The 22459-nt window shown below is 45.4% G+C and overlaps 2 protein-coding genes across 17 annotated transcripts in view; one reads left to right on the top strand and one right to left on the bottom strand.

Annotated features, from left to right (window-relative positions):
• Positions 1–15790, top strand: part of BBS4 (Bardet-Biedl syndrome 4) — a 38058-nt gene extending 22268 nt beyond the window's left edge. For 9 of the 16 annotated variants that reach the window (XM_072951079.1, XM_072951082.1, XM_072951087.1 and 6 more), the window contains 10 exons: positions 4419–4472; positions 6603–6730; positions 8873–8927; positions 9879–9947; positions 10895–11047; positions 11136–11307; positions 12866–12935; positions 13463–13604; positions 14219–14420; positions 14948–15790. In XM_072951079.1, coding sequence (XP_072807180.1) covers positions 4419–4472; positions 6603–6730; positions 8873–8927; positions 9879–9947; positions 10895–11047; positions 11136–11307; positions 12866–12935; positions 13463–13604; positions 14219–14420; positions 14948–15057 — 1155 coding nt within the window. In that variant the 3' untranslated portion in view covers positions 15058–15790. Of the gene's footprint in view, positions 1–339; positions 413–4418; positions 4473–6602; positions 6731–8872; positions 8928–9878; positions 9948–10894; positions 11048–11135; positions 11308–12865; positions 12936–13462; positions 13605–14218; positions 14421–14947 lie in introns of all 16 variants that reach the window. The other 7 variants (XM_006213735.4, XM_015247529.3, XM_072951077.1 and 4 more) reach the window with 3 other exon arrangements.
• Positions 8938–22459, bottom strand: part of ADPGK (ADP dependent glucokinase) — a 39296-nt gene continuing 25774 nt past the window's right edge. Inside the window, exons 7-9 of the mRNA XM_072951091.1 lie at positions 22028–22072; positions 15533–15628; positions 8938–9273 (exon numbers count right to left, since the gene is read on the bottom strand). Of these exons, the coding sequence (XP_072807192.1) occupies positions 9139–9273; positions 15533–15628; positions 22028–22072 (276 nt within the window). The 3' untranslated portion in view covers positions 8938–9138. The remainder of the gene's footprint in view (positions 9274–15532; positions 15629–22027; positions 22073–22459) is intronic.

Genomic DNA, 22459 nt, shown 5'->3' with positions numbered 1-22459 from the left:
AAATTGTGGCAGTTCTTGTTTAACGCGGTATATAATTTGGCTCATTTTGTTTTTGGTCTACATTTGTAGTACATTGTGGAAAATAAATTACAGAAGACTTTCACTAAAATTGGTGTAGAATGGGACCAAGGCCTTGGAACAGCTACCAGTACAGTCCCTACTGAGAGAGCTTCTGCTCTTGGTGTACACCAGCCTCACTGGCCAAACCACGACCAGCTCATAGGGAGGAGGCTTCCAGAATTCTCTAGGGGGTTGAACATGAGTCAGATGTGGGACTGGTGGGGTTAGTCTTGTGAAAGATTTGTGTTAATAATTATGGAAAATGTATTTCTTTCCGAGATTTCTTTTGGGAAAACATAAAGCTGCCATTGAAGTATATAATGAAGCAGCTAAACTTAACCAGAAAGACTGGGTGAGTGGGAAACTTTGTTCCTTGTTATTAGTAACATGCTAATGGTTCCATTTATCATGTGGCTGTCCTTTGTTATTATTACTGAATTCTTACATACCAACAGTGTCTTTATTTTATCTGCACAGTTAATTGATGATTTGGCTAGGTATAAGATTAAAAAAACCATGTTTCCTCATAACTTAGCACATTGCTGCCTGGTTTTCTGGCAGTCAGTGTTGCTGATGAGCAGTCTGTTACCAGTCTGATGCTTGTTAATAACCCCACTTTCCTCTCTGGAGGAAATCTTTTTTGAGGATTTTTTTCTTTTGTCATTGGAGTTCTGAGATGTCAGTAATAGTTTTTTTTCCCCATTGTCTGTGAACACTCAGTGGGCTCTTTCACTTTGAAGACCCTTGCCTTTGGGTCGGACATTTTCTTTGAGTAGTTCTTTGATTAGTTTTTGCTCTTTATTGTCTCTTTATATCAGTTAGGGATTGTGTATAACTGCAACAATAAGTCTGACTAAACACTGGCTTTACAAGTTAGGGGTTTGTATTTTTTCTTATAAAACAAGAAGTCCAGATAAGTACTTGCTGGCATTGACTTGGTGGTCCCAAGAATGTCAAGGCTGAGGCTTTTTCTTCATGGTTACAAGATGGTTGCTGCAGCTCTAACATCACATCATCATTCTAGGTAGGGGTAAAGAGGAAACAACAAAGAAAAAAAGATACAATCTTTATCAAGAAAGTATAACTTTCCCAGAAATCCCTAAGAGACTTCCACTTATGTCATATCAACTGCACCTTTTTTTAAGAAAGGTTGAGAAAATAGTTTTGAAGTTGGACACATTGTCACGCTAAACAAAATCAAGGTTCTGTTAGGAAGGTAAACGAAGAGAGTGGATGTTAGATAGATACCTAGAAGCGTTTGTCACACTGTTTTCTGCTCTGTGTTTTCTCTGCTCCAGTAGCCTCGCCATGTCTCTGAAGTTCTCTTCTGGTTTCCACAGTGATCTTTTTTTTTTCTCTTTTTTGGTTTTTCTTTTTCACAGCTGTTGGCTTTTTCAAACATCAGGTGATTCTTGGAAAGACATCTATGAGTGAAGGATTAGACTGATTCGTATAAAGAGCTAGTGTGGGTTTTCCCGGCAGTTCATGGTACTGTTATTTTTGGAATGTGTTTAATTTGTCAGTTACTTTTCTACTTGTCTAAAGACTGGGATGTTTAGGTCTTTTTGCCATTGAGTATTTTTATAACCAAAGGCCACAGTGAAGCCACAGATAAAGGAAAATTTAGTTACTCTTTTGTTCATTTAGTCGCTCTTTTGACAAATGAACGTCTGTCATGTGCCAGGCACTGGGCTGCAGATGCAGAGATGGAGTTGTGATTTATGGGACAGTCAGCTAAAATAGGAAATGAAGGAAGGAAGAAAAGCAAGTTTTGGGAGAGGGTGATGATAACAAATCAGTTAAATCCTATCTTTTAGGAGATTATGGACATGAGGGGAATTTTAGCTTCTGGTAGGATATCTAAATTGAGATGTGTCTGGTACCTTGCTGGATATAGAAGTCTGAAACTCCAAGTGTTCTGGGCTAGAAATACACATTTTGGAGTCAACAACATAAAGGTGACAAAACCATGAAATCGGATGAGATCACTCTGCAGTGAGCTGAGGGTGGAACCATGGGAAAAGCAATTTTAAAGGGCTGAACGAGAGAGAAACTGAGCCCATAGACGGAGACAGGGAGGAAGTGAGACAGGAGAGCTCAGGGACATGACGGGGGAAGGGAGAGTGTTCATCCGTCCAGTTGGTTGAAAGAGCTCATTTGGTATTACCGACTCAACAGGGGTAACCAGTCCCTTGGTGCCAGTAGAGGTGGTCATTCCCCAGACAGCCACTCTTGGCCCTCCACGCTTCATAAGTGCCTGTGGCCAGCAGAAAACCTATAGCCCTACTTTCTTGGACTCATCAGGGTATCCCACAGTCTGGCTCGACAGGGGAATAATAATTCCTTCTGCAATGATCTCATTTGCCTTTTAGAACAGCTCTGTTAAGTAGGGAGGGTTTCCCCATTGACAAGTGCGGAAACTGAGGCTTTGGGAGATGGAATGATTTGCTGAAGGGTATACAGTGAGGTAGTGGCAAACCAGAGCCAGAATTTAGGCCTGGAGTCTAAGGTTCCTTACTTTTGGCCTGTGATCTTTCTGCTGTACCAATTACCTTTGCAGGATGTCTGCTTCATCTTCTTGCCCCATGAAAGACAAGATTTAACCCTGATTTGTTCCGGTTTCCTTTTCAAATTTCAAACTTTCCTTGGCTGTCCGTTTAAGGCATGTTGCTGCTGCTTTCTCAGACAATGCCTGTGACAAGTGATTTCAGAAGGCTGGGGGTTAGTTAGCTTCTGGGACGTTTAAGGGCTGCATTTCTCCTGTCTCCAGCTCCATGTGTATGTTCTTCCAGGGGAATGAAGCAGAAGGTACACAAGTTTTAGAGGCAGGCCTGACCTCGTATCTCAGTGCTTTGCAACGTGTGGATGTTATTTGGATTGTGATTTAAGAAAAATATTTTTGAAAGAAATTTGAACATGATTCAGTATCTGATATTAAGCAGTTACTAATTTTTTTCAGGTATGGTAATGGTATTGTGTGTAGGTGAAAAAAGATCCTTTAGGAACACACACTGAAATGTTTGTCAATAAAATGTTATGCTGTCTGGTGTTTGCTTTAAAAAGTAGTGGAATAGGTGAGGTATGGGTTGGACGGTTGTTGGGATAGGATGATGAGTACGTGGTGATTCTGTCTACATTTATGTACAGTTGATATTCTTCAAGATTTTGAACTAAAAAAAACCCCAAACCCAGTGCTGACACTTTTTGTCTTAGGCAGACTACTTCTCTGAGCTTCAGTTTCCTTATCTCTAAAATCAGAATTGTTATACTAACCTGGCAGATTTGCTGGGGAAATGAAAGTAATACATATGAACATCTGGCGTAGAAGCAGTGAAGTAACTACTTTGTTGTTACTGCAGAAGACTCGGGGAGCATTAAACCCCTTGTTGTCTCTGAGCCCTTGAGGGTTCACTTTTCTTTGGAGAGGGAAACTTCTGCACCTCCCCCCTAATAACAAGATGGTCCTGTTCCCCAAGAGCGGTTTCCTCAAACTTGCATTCTCCTTTCTCTAAAGCTGCCTTAAATAAAGGGAGATTTAATACAAGGGAGTTCGAGAGATTCTGTAGAGCTCAAGGTCAGGAAATACAGAAACTGTCAGCAGCCAAGGTAGCTTCTCTGCATTTCTGCTTGATTTTTTTTTTCTTTCTTTCTGTAGATCAGAGGTTGGCAAACTTTTTTTTTTTTTTTTTTGGTAAAGAGCCAGTTAGTTAGTATTTTAAGCTTTGCAGATTCATACAGTTTCTATTGCAACTACTTAACTCTGAAGTTTTAGTGCAGAAGAGCTGTATGTAGATACATGACAAATGGTCGTGGCTGTGTTCCGGTATGACTTTATTTCAAAAAAGGATGAATTTGGCCCATGGGCTATCGTTTGCTGACCTGTGCTGTGGACTTCTGTAGATTAGCTCCAGTCACATTATGTGTATTCCATCCTAGGGGCCTCCAGATGGAGGTGTCAGTCCCCAGGTTCACATCACCTAGTGAATTCCTAGATTCCTAGGAAAAGGAATCTGACGAATGTATTTACATACATATTTCCTTAGGGTTGGAGGAGGGGATCTGGGAGTATCTTCTGAGAAGAGGACACAAAGGGTTTGTGCGGTGGGCAGCTTTTACAGAAGACAAGTATAGGAACGGGGTGGGTGTGCACCCCAAGGTGCTGCACAGACTCAGGATCACCTGTTTATTCTGCTTTTCTCTTATAATCTGACTCACATTCAAGTAAAACAAAAAACAAAACACACCATAGTGCAGGTTTTTAAACTTTAAACTTTGTCGAGCAAGAAAAATCTCTAGACGCCTGTGTTTCTAATAGTTACTGTGGAACTTACACTGGTGTCCCTTTCTTTTGCGTGCAGGAGATCTGCCATAACCTAGGAGTTTGCTACATTTATCTGAAACAGTTCAACAAGGTAATTTATAGAAATGTTGGTGTGGCTGAGCGGTTGGCTGGGGCTTTCCCTGAGGGTCCACTTGTCAGAGATGCCACTGCTCGTTTGGTGTTAATCCTACTGTTTGCAGAAGTATTTGGAAGTGAAAATGGAAAGTGCCATCTACATTTATCCCCATTTTTATTCTCACTTGTCATTATCCTTTTTTTTTTCTGCTTAAAAAAAAAGACAAATTCTAGAAATACGATGAGGGAGTGGCGATCTAATTGCTTTTCTCGTCTCCTTATTTTCCATCCCCCAGTTTAATTTTCCAGAATGGAAAGAAAATGTTCAAAAAAGTGGACCCGTAGGTCTTAAAAGTGTAATTACGACCATGTGAGCTAACTTCTGTTCCAGTGGCAACTGATTTTAGTTTTAAGGTCATTGGAAATGAATTTTCAATCTTAAGTAGAACTGACTTCTGAGGGTTTGAGTTTTTAAGGTTATTTTCCATGTGAGATTTTCTGTTTCACTGTGATAAGGCTGTAGTGCCGTGGCTGTTGTATCAGAAAAGCTGTGCGCTTACCCTGGTACTCAGATAAAGGGAGAAGATGTGCGTGTCTTAACTGAGGGACAGATCAGGTTAATGACTGTGTGGCTGGGTAGTTTCCTTCATAAAGCTCTCACATGGTGATGGTGAAGTTTCATTCTCCTTTCTCTAATGCTGACAGGACTGAGAATCTGAATTAGTTGGTACCCATTTGGTGGTGTTTAATTTGTATCAGTCTGTAAAGTGATGCAATTTAATCAGTTCCTCAGGGGTGTGGGAAAAAAATCTATACATCAGCAGTTGAGGTGTGAGAATAACTTTCTGTCCTGAGAGATATACAATAAATAATGCCTACATATATACATATATATATATAAAATATACATATTTCATGGGTCCCATAGGTTTTCAGGTCACATTGAGATCTACAGTGTTATATCCTTGATTAGGAGCTTTTTTTTTCTTCAGAGGGTATTTCAAGCAAGTATGTTTCTATTCATAGGATTATTCTGAGCCACGGGAGAGGTGGGATTGGTTTTTGGTGAGACCTGCACTGAGGAGGAGAATTATATTTAGATTTTACTGTAAACCTAGCAGGTTAATCAAATACAATACCTGGCATTTATGTAACTCACTTGCTGAATCAGCGAAGGACTGAACAAAGCCCTTTTGATCATCTGTGAGGACACACGCTCTCTCAGAGCAAGGAGTTCACTCTGTTGGCTCTGGTACACCTGGCACCTGGAGTGGCAGGCACTCGGTGGAGAGTGTGGAGTGAATACATGAGAGCAGCCCACTCATTCATTTATCAGGATACTGGTGAGGAGGAATGGTACTGAGCCATAAAAAAGAGTGAAACACTGCCATGGATGGACTCAGAGATTATCATACTATAAGTGAAGAAAGAAAGACAAACACCTAGAAAATGATACAAATGAATTTATTTACAAACAGAAATAGACTCAGACATAGAAAACAAACTTACAGTTACCAAAGGGGAAAGGAGGGGAGGGATAAATTAGGAGTTTGGGATTAACATATACACACTATTATATAAAAAAAAAGATAAACAGCAGGGACCTGCTGTATAGAACAGGGAACTATATTCAATTTCTTGTAATAACCTATAATGGAAAGGAATCTGAAAAAGAATATACATATGTATATATAACTGAATCACTCAACACCTGAAATGTAAATCAACTATACTAAAATTAAAAAAAGTTGGTGAGGAAAATGAGCTGCACCCCTTGGGAAGGGTGTGCAGTCAGTCAGTGATGCAGCTGGGGCTGAGTTTGGGGCCGTGCTCACTCTTTACTACGATGTCCCTCTTGACTAATAACATACAAGTCATGAGGATGAATATCAGGAATCAGGAAACACTCACAAGGTTAATCATTCTGTACAAACCCCCCCAGGTGGCTCTAGAGGCAGGCGCCCCATGTTGTAGCTGTCCTGGGAGCAAGCAGTTTGGGTGTGTCGGTTTTTTGGGTAGTGGGGCGTTTGCTGAAATGTGATGTTCCTGCATTAGGACAGCGGGGGCTCTGTCTTTATATTAGCCACACAGAGTCTCTGTCCTTTCATGGTAGTGATGTGCGTCTCTTTACTATCAACCTTGTTAGGCCCAAGACCAGCTGCACAATGCCCTGCATCTGAACAGGCATGATCTGACCTACATAATGCTGGGCAAGATCCACCTGCTGGAGGGAGACCTGGACAAGGCCATCGAAATCTACAAGAAAGCAGTGGAGTAAGTGTGTCTGTTTCCTTTAGAGCAGTGAGAAACTGAAATGGAAATGGGAGCAGACATGAACTCCCAAGGCTGAGAGAACATGTGACTGGTTACTAGTTGAATGAGTTAGGAGTAAATGTTAAGCTAATATTTAGAGCTTCCAGTGGCTTAAATAATGAAGACTTAGGTTTCTTTCCCATCTGTTAGTGTGGCTGGTCTAGCCTCACTGGGCAGCTCTGCTCTGCCAGGTCAGTTAGGGTCGTCGTCTGCACTTGCATGGTTGTAGCATCCATGCTCCAGGCATGCTCGGGGGAGGTGGTATGGGAAGCTAAGTACAGAAAACAGGCAGTTAGTTGCACGTTGTTCCTGCTCACATTCTAAGGTTTGAAATGAGTGAGGAGGCCACACCTAGCTGCAGGGGAGGTGGGCAGACGTACTCGAGAGGAAGGAGAGAACAGATTTGGGAGTGAGCTGGCAGTCTGCCATTGTGGTTTTAAACTTTACAAAAGATTTTGTGTTCCCAGAGATACTAGGGAAAGAAATCTGATTCAGTAATAAAGATCTGGCCTTACTAGCCTTGAGACCAGTACTGTTTTTGAAAAGTATCATTAGGGTGGCCAAACCCGTATCGATAATGGAACTGATGGGCTTTCCCAGTATGGTGTCCTGTTTCCTCTGTATGGACACGTGCTACCGTCTTTTCTGTGTGGGGTCTTGTTTGTTTAAGGGGGGTAGCTGTAGGAAAATGCTTCAGTGCCTCACTTGTTTGGTCACTTGATAGAATGCCTGGTTTCAAGGCCACAGAGTCTATTGTTCCTGATAATTAGACTCTGAACTAAACTTAGATTTCTTTTAATTTGTTAATTAACTTGTCTTCTACTATTATAGTAACTTTTCTGGTTGTATTAGAACACTGCTTTATGAATTTTCTTCAGCCATATTTTGTATCTAAACTGATAAAACAACATAAAAATCCTTTGGTTTGTTAAGCTAGAAAAGACATCTGTCATCAAGAGGCTGCGTTGATGTGGACAAGGAGGAGGGAGTGAATGTAGCATGTTTTAGACCTCCGTGGTGCTGGGTGGGAGCCTTGACCCCTGACTCCTGCAATCTAGAAGTTGGCTCAGAAATCACGTTAGCTCACACATTCTTCCAGTGGCTGGTCAAGGACTTACTTAAGTCGCTTAGATTCTCAAGGGAGAGAAGAGGACAGCTGAGCATCTGGAGCCTCGCTGAGATTGTGGACACCGTTGTTTATGACCCACGGCTTTGGAGAGAGTAGTCATGTTTTATGTGGGGGATGGATGCCGCCAGAAATCACGGAGGTTTTATGTGCTTGGTTTGGGGAAGGAGGGTGATCAGAATGGGTATTTATGACAGAAAGTGAAGGGCAAGTTCTCGGCTGAACTGAGGAAGCTCTGTTTGGCCAGCTCAGGCAGGCCTCCCCTGGCTGGGGCTTTGGCCCTCCAGTTCTGGTCTCCCCAGAGGTGACTAGTGTGTTACCTCATTCTGTAGAAACAGGAGACGTCGTTCCTCACCTGCCATTTTCACTGTTGAAACTGTCTGGTGATCCTGTGGTCAGATTGTCTCTGCTCAGTGTTGCTTTGGTTTTGTGACAAAGACAAGTATCAGTGAGGGATTGGAAAGGCAGATAATCTTTTATTTAAGCCAGTGTTTACTCCCCAAAGCCAACAGCTAATTCTTCCCTAGAGCTGATATGTGTCTTCCTTCTTTAGTTTGGCTGTTTAGTATGGCTTTTTGTTTACTATAGAGCAGAGCATTAGGGACCTTGGGATCCTAAATTACACGGAAAATCATGCTGCCTGGCATTGTTTTTCTAGTGAGAACAACAAAAAAAATCTCACTAGAGGGAAGTGGCTGAAGCCGTGTGTGTTCTAGACTGACTTGGTTTATAAAGGATTATGCTTTAATTCTATTAGTGTAACCAAAACAGTGACGCAGGCTCTTCCACAGGTTCTTTCCGAGGGCTTCGGCACTCAGGGTCCTGAGAAAGGAGTCCGAGGTCTAAGTCCTGTAGGGTTGAGGGGACGTGCTTTCGAGGGCAGTTCCCAGACCCCTTGAGGAGTGTGCTCGGGGCGTGGGCGGTGCAGCAGGGTCTTAGACATGCCTGCTTTCCCTCTGAGCCTCTCTGTGTTGCAGGTTCTCCCCGGAAAACACAGAACTTCTTACAACTTTAGGATTGCTCTACTTGCAGGTGAGGAGAATTCTTGGCTTGTCCCTGCGCTGACGTTAGATGTGCCGTTGGGTCTGGGTGTGGTGTTTTCCCGCATTTTTATTTTACTTCAGCACAGCTGACTAAAGCACGTGAACGCTACTCTGCATTTGATGCTGTCTGCTAAAGGAATTAATTTTCTGCATTCAAATCAGAAGCAAATAAATCTGTAAGCCTTGTGCAGTCATGATTCTTACCCAACCACGGAAAGAACATATATGAGAAATAACTGTTCAGGGGGCCGGCATTTTATTGTGGGAGGAGACACTTGGGATACTACCGAGGCTGGCAAAGGCCAGTTCTGTTGTTCGTTCTTCTCGGCCGGGCCCTGCAGGAAAGAGAGAAGGCAAAGCATTATCTAGAATAAGAAGTTTCCCCTCTTTCCACATTCCTGAGAGTGAATGGGATTCTTTTAGCTCCATCACTTTCCTATATCAGCTTGAGGCCCTGGGGCCCAGGGATCCCTGAGGGGCCGCTCCCTGCGCTGCCCATATCAGTCCCCCAAGTTCCCTGCTCAGCAGATCCTGCCTCCAGCTCTGCCACTGTGGTGGCTTTTTTGTCTGTTTCATTTTTCTTTCAAAGGGAGTGTAACCCTGGGCCTTCCTGGGCTTTGGCTCGGTAGGTTGGCCCCAGGGGAGATGAGGCTAACCAGCCCGTTTCCTGCCAAGAGGCATTAGTGCAGAAAAGCACTAGTGTGGCCAGACGGTTCCTGGCAAATAGCCACTATGACCTTGTTAGGGGACAAATCAACAAAATAGGAGGGGAAACAACTGTGGGGATCTTCGTTTTCTTTTTTTTAAATCTGGTATCTAGCTCTTTTTTTTGTCAAAAGAGCTGAGAAAAGTCAGAGTGTGTCTGTTGAGGGTGTGGTTGGCCAGTCTCCTTACTGCCGTCTCCCCTTCAATGTAATTCTCTGGTTTGCTTTTCTCCAAGCTCGGCATTTACCAGAAGGCATTTGAACATCTTGGAAATGCACTGACTTATGACCCTACCAACTACAAGGTACTGCAGGCTGTCAAACCCCAGAGCCTTCACACAGATGGCCCCCTTGCTCCCACAGGTGATCTGGCCCTAGAAAACATTTTGAATACCTGAGAAAGTACCCTTTTCTTAGAAAAATCATAAAGATGGCTCTTCTTATTTGGAAACACTGTGAAGCGTTAGTGCTCTGCTGCTTTTCTTCTGAAAGAGCACATTTGCTGTATCAGGGCTGTAGCTTGTGCAGAAAGCGAAACTGTCGGGCCAGTGAAGTTGTGTGTGTTACTTAGGAAATTAGCAAAGCTTCCACAGCTGCTGTCAGAAATAAATCTGGTAAAACTGCTTCCAGACTCTTGATGAGTCTGAGGTCACAGCTGTCCAGATGCGACTTTGAGGGTGAGATCACCATCAAGTGGATGAGCATCCTTGAGGGAGAAGCAGCGAAGCAGGCTGCTTGTTCAGGGCACAGACTCAGGCCTGTCTCGGCAGCTGTGTCAGCCTGACTTCCACCCTTTTGCTTAGAGACCTGAAGCACTGGGCTGGGAAAGCTCGAGTTGACTCACCTCTTGCCCTGTGGCAGAAGGAGCGGAACCTTAAGTGGCTGAAGGCAGGTGCATGTGAGTTGTCTAGAACACCTTGATACCAAGCAGGGGCTGCAGGGAACAGGTTGACGGCAGTTTTGACTTGAAGACCCTATTTCTCTGAAGCACTGACTTTCCTGGCAAGAAGTAGGAAACAGACGAGCTGGGTGGTCAGCGACACTGTCTCTGTTCTTGTCCTGCCGGAGAGCCCTTGTGTTGGGGCAGGAGTGTCCGTCGTGTGGCTGGGGTGTCATGTAGGCCCCTGGAAGCAGCTTCTTGCCCCCCAGAGCTGATGTGCCTGCTCAGTGTCTCGACTCAGGAAGGCTGCTTCACTGCTCCAGCCTTCTGGGAATGACTGAGTCACCAACTTGTCACGTCCCGTGTTTTCAGGCCATCTTGGCAGCAGGCAGCATGATGCAGACCCATGGGGACTTTGATGTTGCCCTCACCAAATACAGGGTTGTCGCTTGTGCTGTTCCAGAAAGTCCTCCGCTCTGGAATAACATCGGAATGTGTTTCTTTGGCAAGAAGAAATACGTGGCAGTGAGTGTCCTCTTCCTGCTTTGTGTTCCTAGTTACTGGGGCTGCCCAGCTTGCCCCGCCTCTCACGGAGGGCCCCCCTCTCCTCCAGGCCATCAGCTGCCTGAAACGAGCCAACTACTTGGCACCCTTCGACTGGAAGATCCTGTACAACCTGGGCCTCGTGCACTTGACCATGCAGCAGTACGCGTCGGCTTTCCACTTCCTCAGCGCCGCCATCAACTTCCAGCCCAAGATGGGGGAGCTCTACATGCTCTTGGCTGGTAAGACGTTTACCTGGAGGCCCCTCCGCAGGCTGTAATGAGGGGAGCGAGTTAGTCGTAGGAGTCAAATGCGGTTAAATGTCCCCTGGAAGCCACTCCCTTGCAGATGCCATGGGAATCTGGGTTACCGTCCTAGAGCCTGAAGAAATACGAGAGAGAGACGACAGAGCGTGCTGTTGCTCCGGACTTGGGGGGATTTCACCTGAAGACCAGCAGGTTAAGTCAGGCTGATCCCTAGTTCGCCTTGTACCATGGTTTTCCCTTGGCTTGACGACTCGGTTTTATACACATTGAGCCCATCGAAGCTCCAGTTTCATCAAGTGTTAAGATATTGGGCATTAGGGAGGGTCCTGCCTCTACTAGTTACTGGCTGTAGCCCATAGGATTGATGAGAGGATTACATGCTTAATCAGCCAGTGAATGTTATGTTGGTTTTGGTATCATTATAATAGTCTATTATTCATGTTACTATAAAAGTACTGACTAAATACTCTTTCTGGGGGCTATTTCTCCATATACCAAGTTGACTAGGTGTACACCTAAAAGCAGTTTCCATGTTCTTAGTGACAGTAGTTTTCAGGTGGTTTTTTGGGTCATTTGGTGTTCTGATTTATAAGAGAATGGTTGCGAAAGCAAGTTGAGTGGTGGGTATTTGGTATTTACCTGAGTACAAATACAGAGAGCCCAGCTGGAATGGGATACAAGAGTGTAAACAAACAGCTGTACTGTAGCGCATGAGCAGCAATCCTGATTTCATGAAGTAGAGAGAGTCTTCACAGTGGGGTTTGAAAGGTGAGCTGGAATTCAGTAGCACAGAATGGCTGAGGAGCCCCTGAGTGAAGGCCTGCAGCCCTGGAGCTGCAGGGTGGACCTGGCTGTTAGTGGGAGACTGGTCAGGGGAGGTGGTCTGGGGTCAGAGCTCGGAGGGCCGTGGGTACAGCGCAGGGGCTGTAGACGTGCTCCCCGAGGCCATGTATTCCTAGCTCTCCTCTTGTGTCTGCTAGAAGCAGGTGCATGGTTGGTGGGTGGGTGGAGTGGGCAGGGCTTCCAGAGCAGCTGTTTTTGTTTTATAGATCAGCCTTCCAGAAAATACTGACTAGAAAGGGGTGAGTGTTCTGTTGCTGAAGAGCAGTTTAAAGATGATGGTTATGAGTGATGGAGAGGAGTGAGGCCGCTTAAGTAGCTACTGCTGTGGTCACATTTGCTGTCTGTCAGCGAGATACCTGGCAGCACCGTGGCAAGGGGCTGGAAGCAGGTGGGGACATGCCCCTGGGGAACGAGATGGAAAACCTGACATAACTCAGCAAGGGCAGTGTCACCAAAGGAGCTGCAAAAAGTGGGATTCATGGAACTTGGCAGCTGGTTAACTGTGGAGCGGGGACTGCTGGAGATGACACCAGGTATCCAAGCTGAATGGCTGAGCAGGTGGTGGTGCTGGAACTGGAGAGGGTGCAGTAGGAGCCATGTCTGGGGGCTGAATGAGCTGCTGTCTTCACATATTCCCCTTTGTTTCCTGCGCTGGGCTCTCCAGCCGCAGTGCTCACTTTCTTTGTTGCAGTGGCTCTGACCAACCTGGAAGACACAGAGAATGCCAGGAGAGCCTACGCAGAGGCCGTGCGCTTGGACAAGTGAGCTGCTCCGTCAGGAGAGGTGTTGGGAGGGTTGGACTCCCCAAAGCCACAAGGTGGCGCCACGGTCCGTGGTTGCCTGAGTCAGCCCAGCTGCTTCTCTGCCCTTGTGCACAGCAGGCCGACACTGACTCTTTGTGAGACAATCTTTCCAGCCCTAAGTAGTCGGGAGGCCAGAGAAAGAGCTGGCAGTGGGCTTGGGTGTTGGTAGACGTGGGCTCGCTGGAATAGCAATGCTCTCTGGGCTCAGTTTAATCGAAGATGAACTTGACTCTCCTGGGGTGTATTCCACGGGCGTCAGGCAGCTGGGTCGGGGATTCCTTTTTGGTCTCTTTTGAGGGCCAAGATGTCAGACTTGGTCCCAATACCCACTTTGCCGGTTGGGCAGTTAATTCCTTGATTCTTCTCCACTGGTGCACACACCATGTGTGTCCCCTAGCTTGCTGTGGGATGGAGCTATCTCTGCTGTTTTTGTGTAATGAGAAGGAGCTCTGAAGCCCCAGCCCACAGACTGTCTGCCGGCACAGGTGTAACCCTCTAGTCAACCTGAACTACGCCGTGCTGCTGTACAGCCAGGGTGAGAAGGGCGGCGCCCGGGCCCAGTACCAGGAGATGGAGAAGAAAGTCAACCTGCTCAAGGACGGTAGCTCCCTGGACTTCGATCCGGAGGTACGTCCCTCCCCAGCTCCCAGGAGTCATAGGCAAGCTGTCAGGAGACTTTTGAATCAAGCCCAGATAATCCAAATATTAGGTGTATGTACGTACGTACGTGTACACACACACACACACACACGTAATATATAATATATAATGTATATAAAAGTACCTAATATATTATAGGCTCATGCCTGTTTTGGCTTTAATGTTCCTGATGGCATGAATTCTTAAGTTAGTAATAGCTTGAGAAAAAACTTTCCTGGAAGAAAATATATGGAAATTTGGGCTTCCTGAGTTACCTGTTACTGATAATACAGCTCATTTAAGTTGAGTTCTGTGTCTCTTTGTAGCTTCCTCCCACTTCTCACATAGGGAAGGCAGGAATTTAGTCCAGTAATGCACTGAATGCACCAACCTTGAATTACTGAGTTTTGAGAGCCTTTAAGAACACTCTTGCCATCCACTTAGGGTATGTGTTCTCTGCTGTTTGAGAACGACTTCTTTGCAGGCAGTATTTCCTTCCTCAAGTGCTAGTACAGCAGACCCCCCCCCCCAAGGCCTAGCAGGAAGCTCGTATCTGCTGGTCATACCCGTGACTTTGTCTTTCCTTCCCATGTGGACACAAGATGGTTGAGGTGGCCCAGAAGTTGGGAGCTGCTCTCCAGGTTGGGGAAGGCCTGGTCTGGACTAAACCAGTTAAAGATCCCAAATCAAAGCACCGGACCACTTCAACCAGCAAAGCTACCAGTTTCCAGCAGCCTCTGGGCTCCAATCAAGCTCTAGGACAGGCGATGTCTTCAGCAGCTGCGTGCAGGAAGCCCCCCTCAGGTAGGAAGCTGCGCACAGCTGTTCGGGGACCTGTGAGTACCAGCCACACATGCCTGCAGAGATTCCAGCTGTGAATGAGGTTTGGCTTTTCAGACTCAGAGCATGTCCAATGTAGTGTAGCCTAGAAGAGGAAAAAAAGCCTGAGGGTGACCAGATTGTCACTTGTTCTCTTAAGGCAAATTGTGTAACAGCTACTGGCAGGCTTATTTGGATGGTCAGTATGCTGGGACTTCACAATATTCAAGTTAGAAACATTACGGTACCTCTCCTGATGTAGTCTTGCTTTATTCCCATTGCCTTATCATAAGTCAGTATGGTGCAGGTAATTAAAGATTTCTTTTATAAGGTCATTGAAGGCAAACTTGACTGTTGCTTTATTTCTTCAGTCATGGTCTTCCTTCACACCTGCAAAGATACGCCACAGTCCCACTAGTCCCACAAAATACGGGGTTTCTTCTTGAAACTTAACAGTGAAAATGATGCTTTCTTCTGGAACTGAGAACTGAAGCGCTCTGTTCTGTTACTAGGTGCTGGAGGAACATCCCAGCTCACAAAGCCACCGTCACTCCCTCTGGAGCCAGAGCCCCCTGTGGCAGCACAGCCACCTGAAGCGTCAGCACAAACAAGAGAAAAATAGGGGGAGGATGACCCCCTAGTCGGGGTTTCTTTGGCAAAGATGTACCAGATTAGGAAAGGTCCCAGGGTGCAGGCCGCGTGGAGCCCAGCGTGCTCCCTGGGCGTCACAGATTAGAACACAGTGTATGTGATGATGATCATGAGGGGCCCCTGCCAGCTAGGAAGGAGGGAAGATGGTCCAGATCGGTTCTTTAAGAGGGGAGAGCAAGGCTTCTGGCTCTGTGCATGCAGTTCCGGGAGCCAGCAGGGCCTGGGACAGTGGCTGCTTTGGGAAGGACTATCTCCTGGCTGACTGATGCCTTCCTCTGTGGAAGGAAAATCGGACACAGGCCCCTGCCCAGTAGCCTGGTCAGGAGGAAGCTTTGGCCTAGCCAAGGCAAACACAAATCTTGGATTAATAATCCAGCTCTAACAGTCTAAATTTAAAAGAAAAAATTAGGAAAAAAGCTCTTTAAGTTGGGGCCCAGCCTTCTTACCCATGGGAATCCAGAACATGTCCCTGCAGCTTGCTCTTGAGCGTAGAGCCTGATCCTGTCGGTGTGACAGAAGCAGAAACAGGGCTGGACTGGCATCTGCAGCAAGGATAAAGCAAGGGAGTTTCCTAACAGGGATTTCTGACGATCAATCAATCAATACATTCTATTCTTTCAGAATGGAGATTGTGTAGCATCCCTTTGGGGAAAGTTGTTAGTTATATATGAAAATAAGGAATCACAATAAAAACTTGAAACGAACCTGTGACCAGTCTCCCCTTACCTAGTTCCAAGCGAGGTCTGAAGCCTCCAGGCCAGCTTCCCACTTGGTGCCAGTACACCCCGCTGCAGCCCTGATGGGTCGTGGGCCAGTCCCCATTTTGCACAGTAAATGCCCTTTAATCGCCGTAATTTGAAGGTGGCAGACTAGCCGATTGCAACCAAACTATGGAATTCTTAGTATCATGACTGGGTCTGTTTTGACACTCATATCTCAGAAATAAACAGGCGTGGTCCCCTCGCCCATGCAGCTGGTATGTGGTAGCACTGGGATTTGTACTTGAACAGCTGAGAAAGCTCACTTCTGTGTCAGTGTGGAGTCCAGTGTGCCTGTGACTAAAAAGGTCTCGGTGAGAAATGAGGGTGTAAACCAAGAGGAGGGAGGTGTGAGAGAGACTTAGGAGGTAAAGTCAACAAACTGGGGACTGGATGTGACTGATAAATCAGAGGGGAGGAATACTGGGGTCTGGGGTCGAGGTGCATGTAGGGGCTGGGTGCTGAAATGTGGGCTTCAGAGGACAGACCTGGGGAGAGGACTGTGGTCGGCTGTGTGCAGACACCCTGGGGTGGCGGGGAGGAGGAGGGAGAGTGTGGAAATGTGTGCAGTGAAGCCCGGATCTGTCATACACAGCTCACACAAGGGGAGGGGCAGCTCCCCCACCAGAGCAGCCTCCTCGGCCTGCTTATAGGGTGTGCCCCCCCCGTAAAAACCCCATTGTTAATAGGCCCTTGTGAAGGGAGGGACTGAAATCTGAGCCAAGTCCCAGGTAGCTTTGGCAAGTTTACGCTGTCCTGTGCCTTTGTAAGCTTGGTGCCTGTGGACATCCCAGCAGAATACCGGTGAGCAGCTGGGACGGGTCCCGTGTTAACGGCAGGTGTGCATGTGTAGCGGCAGGGTGGGCCTGACCCTGTAGGCCACAGCGGGTCCTGGTGCCTGACTTAGCAGCTCTGTGGAGTGACACCTGGGCCAACTGCCTGCATCCCCAGGGTTGACGTGAGTCCAAGGACAGTGCCAAAAGCAGCGTACTGAGCCTGCACGACAGGTGACGGAGCGCACCTCCTGGCGGACAGCTCCTGCAGAGGAATACTCAGTGGCTCCTCTCCCAGCGGAAGCACTCCAGTCCTGCCCACCTCACACTGCAGCTCAGAAACATTCTAGGGGCTTCTACTCCAACAACTGGGGAGCAGATCTGGCCCCTGAAAGGGCTGTGATAACCACAGAGCAAAGAGGAGGCCCTGCTCAACACGCAGTGCAGGCTCTGGTCATCAGACCACCAGTCTCACCCCCACCAAGGGGATGGCGGCCAGCACGCACAGAGGAGAGACGTGGCAGGTGTCCACACTGCAAGCAGCCCGCACACCCAGATGATCAGACTCACGCAGGGGCCTCCACATTACAACTGGCCTTCAGGACCACAGTGGGTAACTTTGTCCTGAAGTCACAGAGCCAGGGAAATACCAGTAAAATGACCAGAGGAACACCTCTCACAAGGTCAAGAGAAACACCCTGAAAAAAACAGTGAAGCAGACCTCTCCAGTCTGCTAGGCCCCGAGTTCAGAAAGGAGGTAATACAGATACTGAAGGAATTAAGAAAAGCTATCGGAGAAACGCAGATCACTGTAAAAGAACTGGAAACTATAAAGCGGAGTCAGTTAAAATTAGAAAACTCACTTGCCCAGACAGAAGCTTAGCTAAAGGCAGTAAATACCAAACTGAATGATGCAGAAGGACAAATAAATGATCTGGAAGGTAGAATAATGGCAATCACCCAGTCAAAACAGCAGACGGAAGGATAAATGGGGGGAGAAAAAGCAGTGTACGAGCCCTGTGGGGTCACGCGAAGGCGCTGACGCACAGCACAGGGCACCCGGAAGGAAAGGAAAGGGGACTGAAGACGTATATGGAGACTTTATGGCTGAAACTTCCCAAACCTAAGAAAGGAACCAGATATCCAGGTACAGGAAGCACAGAGGGTCCCAAACAGACCCACACCAAGACCTACGCACATAATTAAAATGGCAGAAGTTCAAGACGATTCTAAAGGCAGCAAGAGAAAAAGGTAATTACACGGGATCCCTCAAGGCTGTCAACATGGATGGACCTAGAGATTATCATACTAAGTCAAGCCAGACAGAAAGAAAAATACCATATATTACTTGTCTGTGGCATCTGAAAAAATGATACAAAGGAACTTATTTACAAAACAGACTCACGTATACAGAAAACAAACATTACCAAAGGGGGAAGGCAGGGGAGGCGGGAGGGGGGATTCAGGAGTTTGGTATTAACAGACACACACACACTACTGTATGTAAGATTACAGCACAGGGACCCATACTCAATGCCCTGTAATCAACCATAATGGGAAAGAACGTGAAAATGGGCCTCTCGCTCCCTCTTCTGGAACGGCCTGCGCTCTGTGGAATGTGTACCTACTTTCACTTTAACCTGAGCACCCAACCCCCACACCTTGTGGCCTTTCTCTCGCCTTCTGAAACAGCCTACACGCTATGCAGTATGTATCTCTAAATAAATCTACCTTTACTCAGCTGTGGCTTGCTCCTGAATTCTTTCCTGCACGAAGCCAAGGGAAAAAAATTATGAAAATGAATTTATTTAATTTCTGAACCACTCTGCTGTACACCAGAAACTAACACAACATTGTAAGTCAATTATACTTCAATTTTAAAAATTAAAAAAATATTTTAACAAAAAGGGGAAAAAGGGAGGCATTACCTAGGCACCACCCCCATCCCCTTTCTCTGCCTGTCCTTACTGATTTCAATGAGTAAAGAGGTGGGGTTTCAGCTAAAAAGCAAAAAAATTCAGGATAAAGAATGAAAGTCTATAGTTACCTACCATTTGAAGTAAAAGGGTGAAGGAAGGTACGCTGTGCGGACTGCAGGCACATGAGGCCTGCAGTGCTATGTGAATGTCAGGTAAACTTCAAAACGGGTGTAACCAAAGAAAGGGGCATTTCATGATGAACACAACGTCAGTGTGGTAGAAAAACTATCAAACATGTATACACCTAACAGCAGTACTTCACAGTTCATCAAATAAAACCCGACAGAATTAAACCCAGGGTCGTAGTTGGGCGTTAGCACTTTCCCTTTCAGCAGCTGATAGAATTGGACAGAAAGTGTAAAAGGCCACATCAGCCACGTTGACACCTGGAGAACACTAGAAGCAACACCTGCAGAATACACGTTCGTTGCAAGTGCGCATAGTATGTTCAGCAGACAGACCACATACTGGGCCATAACGTAAGTCTCCAAGGCCAGCAGATTTAAGTTTACAGATTACGCCCTCCAACCATAATAAAATTATCTTAGAAATGAATAACAAGGTATCTGGTAAACCTTTATGTTTGGAAATTAAATACACTTGTAATAACTCATAGGAAGAAATCAAAAGAAATTAGAAAATATTTTGGAGTAACGAGAACAAAATCAACATTTGTAGGACTCGGCTAAGAGCTGTGCTTACAAGGAGGCGTACAGCTATAAACAGCACTAGAACAGATGAGAGGTAGAAAGTCAGTGACAAAGGGTTCTACCTTAAGCTAAAGAAGAAGAGCAAAGTAAACCCAAAGTAAGTATAAACAAACACTAGAGAAAAATCAAAAGCCAAAAGTTCCATAGAAACAAAGATTGGCAAATCCCTAGCTAAACTGATGAAGGGAAGAGAGACATACCAGGAATGAAAGGGGGACGGCACTACAGGTCCTACAGACGTGAGGAAGACAGAACTAGGTTATGAACAACTTTACGACGACAAAGCTGACAAGTTGGATGCAACAGACAAAAATCTTTGAAAAATGGAACATACTCAAACTGAAAAAAGATGAAATGTAAAACCTTAATTAGTCCTATCAAAGAAATTGCATCTGTAAGTCAGGAGCAAACTCTGGGCTCAGATGATTTCACCAGCGAATTCTATTAAATACAACCTTAAAAAATTTAGAAAACAGGAGTGAGAACTTCTCAGCTTGTTTGAGGCCAGCGTGACCCTGATACCAAAACTGGACAAAGTCATCACAAAACATGAGAACTACAGACCCCTGTTCTGCAGGAACATAGGTGCAAAAGTCTTAGAACGTATCAGCAAATCAGACCCAGCAATACGGAGAGAGGCTGCTGTGCGCTGCGCATCATGGCCAAGTTGGGGTTACCCCAGGAACCCACTCTTGGTTTCATACTTGAAAATCAAAGTACTTCAAAGTATTAACAAAATAAAAGTCATGATTTTAGTAGATTCAGAAAAAGCAGTTGTAAAAAAAGCCATCATAAAAACTCAGCAAATCAGGACTAGGAGGGAACATCAGCTTGATAAGGGACACCTGTGGGGAAAAAAGTGCAATGAATCTCACATTTACTGGTGAAATACTGAATACTCTGTCCCTAAGATCAGGTTCAAGGCAAGGATGTCCACTCTTACCGCTTTTATTCAACATTATCCTACAGGTTCGAGCCAGTGTAATGAAGGCAAGAAATTAAAAAAAGTTGTAAAGATCAGAAAGAAAGAAAGAAAATTCTTCACGGAGAACACAGGATTCCTTATGATCTACATAAAACTAATAAGAGTTAAGTAAATAAAGTAAAGCTACTAAAACTGGTAAGATTTGGCAAGATTCAAGGTCAGCGTACAAAAATCGTATTTTTATATACCAGCAAGGAAAAAAGTTTGAAATGAAAAATTAAAAAATCCACTTACAATACTGTCAAATACTATTGACATGAAATATTTAGGAATCAGTTTAACGAAATACACCCAAGAACTCTACCCTGAAAACTGCAAAGTGCTGCTGAGAAAGACCGACACAGAAAGACAGGCCATGTCTATACACTGTAAAACTGAACACTATTAAGCTAAAAATTCTGCAGATTCCCATCACGATCCCAGGAGGTTTGGGGGTAGAAACTGACAAGCTGGTTCTAAAACGCAAAGACCCTGAGCATCCAAGGCAATCGTGAGAACAATGAGGCTTGAGAAGCTTCACTGCCACACTGAGACTGACCATGGTACTAGCTGCGTGCTGCTGGCCCAGGGGTAGACGAACAGCTCAGCAACAGAGTCCATAAATACCTACACGTCTGCGTCTCACGTGTGACCAAGGGGCCAAAGCAGTGCAGTGGGGGAAGGAACGTCTTTTCAGCCAACGTGCTGGAACAACCAGGTAACAGTGTGGACCTGACCCTACCCGAACTCCATATGCAAAAAGGAACTCAAAACGGATTACAGACCTAAATGGAACACCTAAAACTATAAAGTTCCTGGATCAAAATATGAGACCATATACATGACACAGGAATGACCCCATGTCTCTCAGAACACAGAAGGCCACTAGGCCGTGAAGACAGTGGGCGTCAGCCTAGAGACTGAGAACGTACTCTAGGAGGAAGCAGTCACAGAAGGTACCTGACAGAGGACTTACATCCAGAAAATACAGAAGACCCTCCAACTCCATAATTAGAGACAATGAACAACCCGAACAACACACACAAAACCACCCAACTGGAAAAAAACTGGGCAGAAAATTTGGACATGTCCACGAAGATACATGAATGGCCAGTAAGCATGTGAAAAAGTGCTGTTCATCATGAGGGAACGGCAAGATAAACCACGATGAAATACCACTGTGGACCCATCAAGAGGGCTAAAATTAAACGACATCTCCAAATGTTGGCAAGAACGAGAAGCGCCCAGAACTGCTGTGTGTCATCGGCGGGAGTGTAAAACGGTCCAGCCACCTCAGGGAACGTTCTCTCACCTATGCCATGATACGTACCCATCCCAGCAACTCGACTCCAGTGGATTTTTAACCAAGAGTAAAGAAAATGCCCAAAGACTTCTTGATAACTGCATTATTCATAAAAGCCCCAAGGGGAAAGACTATTCACCGTGAAATACTATTTAGTCACAAAAGCAACAAACTACATGCAACGCCATAATCTCGAAGACATGCTGAACCCAAGGAGCTTTATACAAGAGGTCTAAATACCACATGGTCTCATTCCTATAAAGTTCCAGGACAGGCAAAGCTAATTTATGGTGGGAAAGGATAACGGGTGCTTCTGGGGTCAGGGCTGAGGGTAAGGCTGAGGGTACCTTGGAAGTGGCCTGAGGGAACTATCTGAAATGATGGAAACAATTTGTATGTGGAAAGGCATTTGTGTTAGTATTTGTGTTAAGCATATGCATTTGTCAAAACTTACCAAATGGACTTCAAATTTGCAGTTTCGCTGTATGAAAATTTTTACCTAAAATAAGACCAAAAAAATTAAATGTTATCATTGTGGTAGCTTTTCAAAGATCTTCAATCGTTTTCTGAAGAGACCCAGGAAACTGCCTGTTTAGTTTACTAATAGCAACCGACAAGTATTAAACTTTTAAATACATGCCACATACTGTGCTAGGTATTTTGCTTGGCATTCCTCTTAATCAAGAACCCTCTGAGGGTAAGGACCATTACTGGTCCCATTTTACAGATAAGGAAAAATGAGGCCCAGGAAAAGGAACTTGTCCCACATCATGCAATACTTACCTGCATAGAATTTGGGTTTCTTCTGCTGATGACTAATTACCTCTGCCCCACTCAAACTGAACGGAGTCAGAATAAAATGCAAACTGAATCTGCACAATAAAGA

Source organism: Vicugna pacos, chromosome 27 (assembly GCF_048564905.1).
Source record: "Vicugna pacos chromosome 27, VicPac4, whole genome shotgun sequence".
Lineage (NCBI taxonomy): Eukaryota > Metazoa > Chordata > Mammalia > Artiodactyla > Camelidae > Vicugna > Vicugna pacos.
Note: the sequence above shows the minus strand (reverse complement) of the source record. Positions and strands in the feature narration are given on the sequence as shown.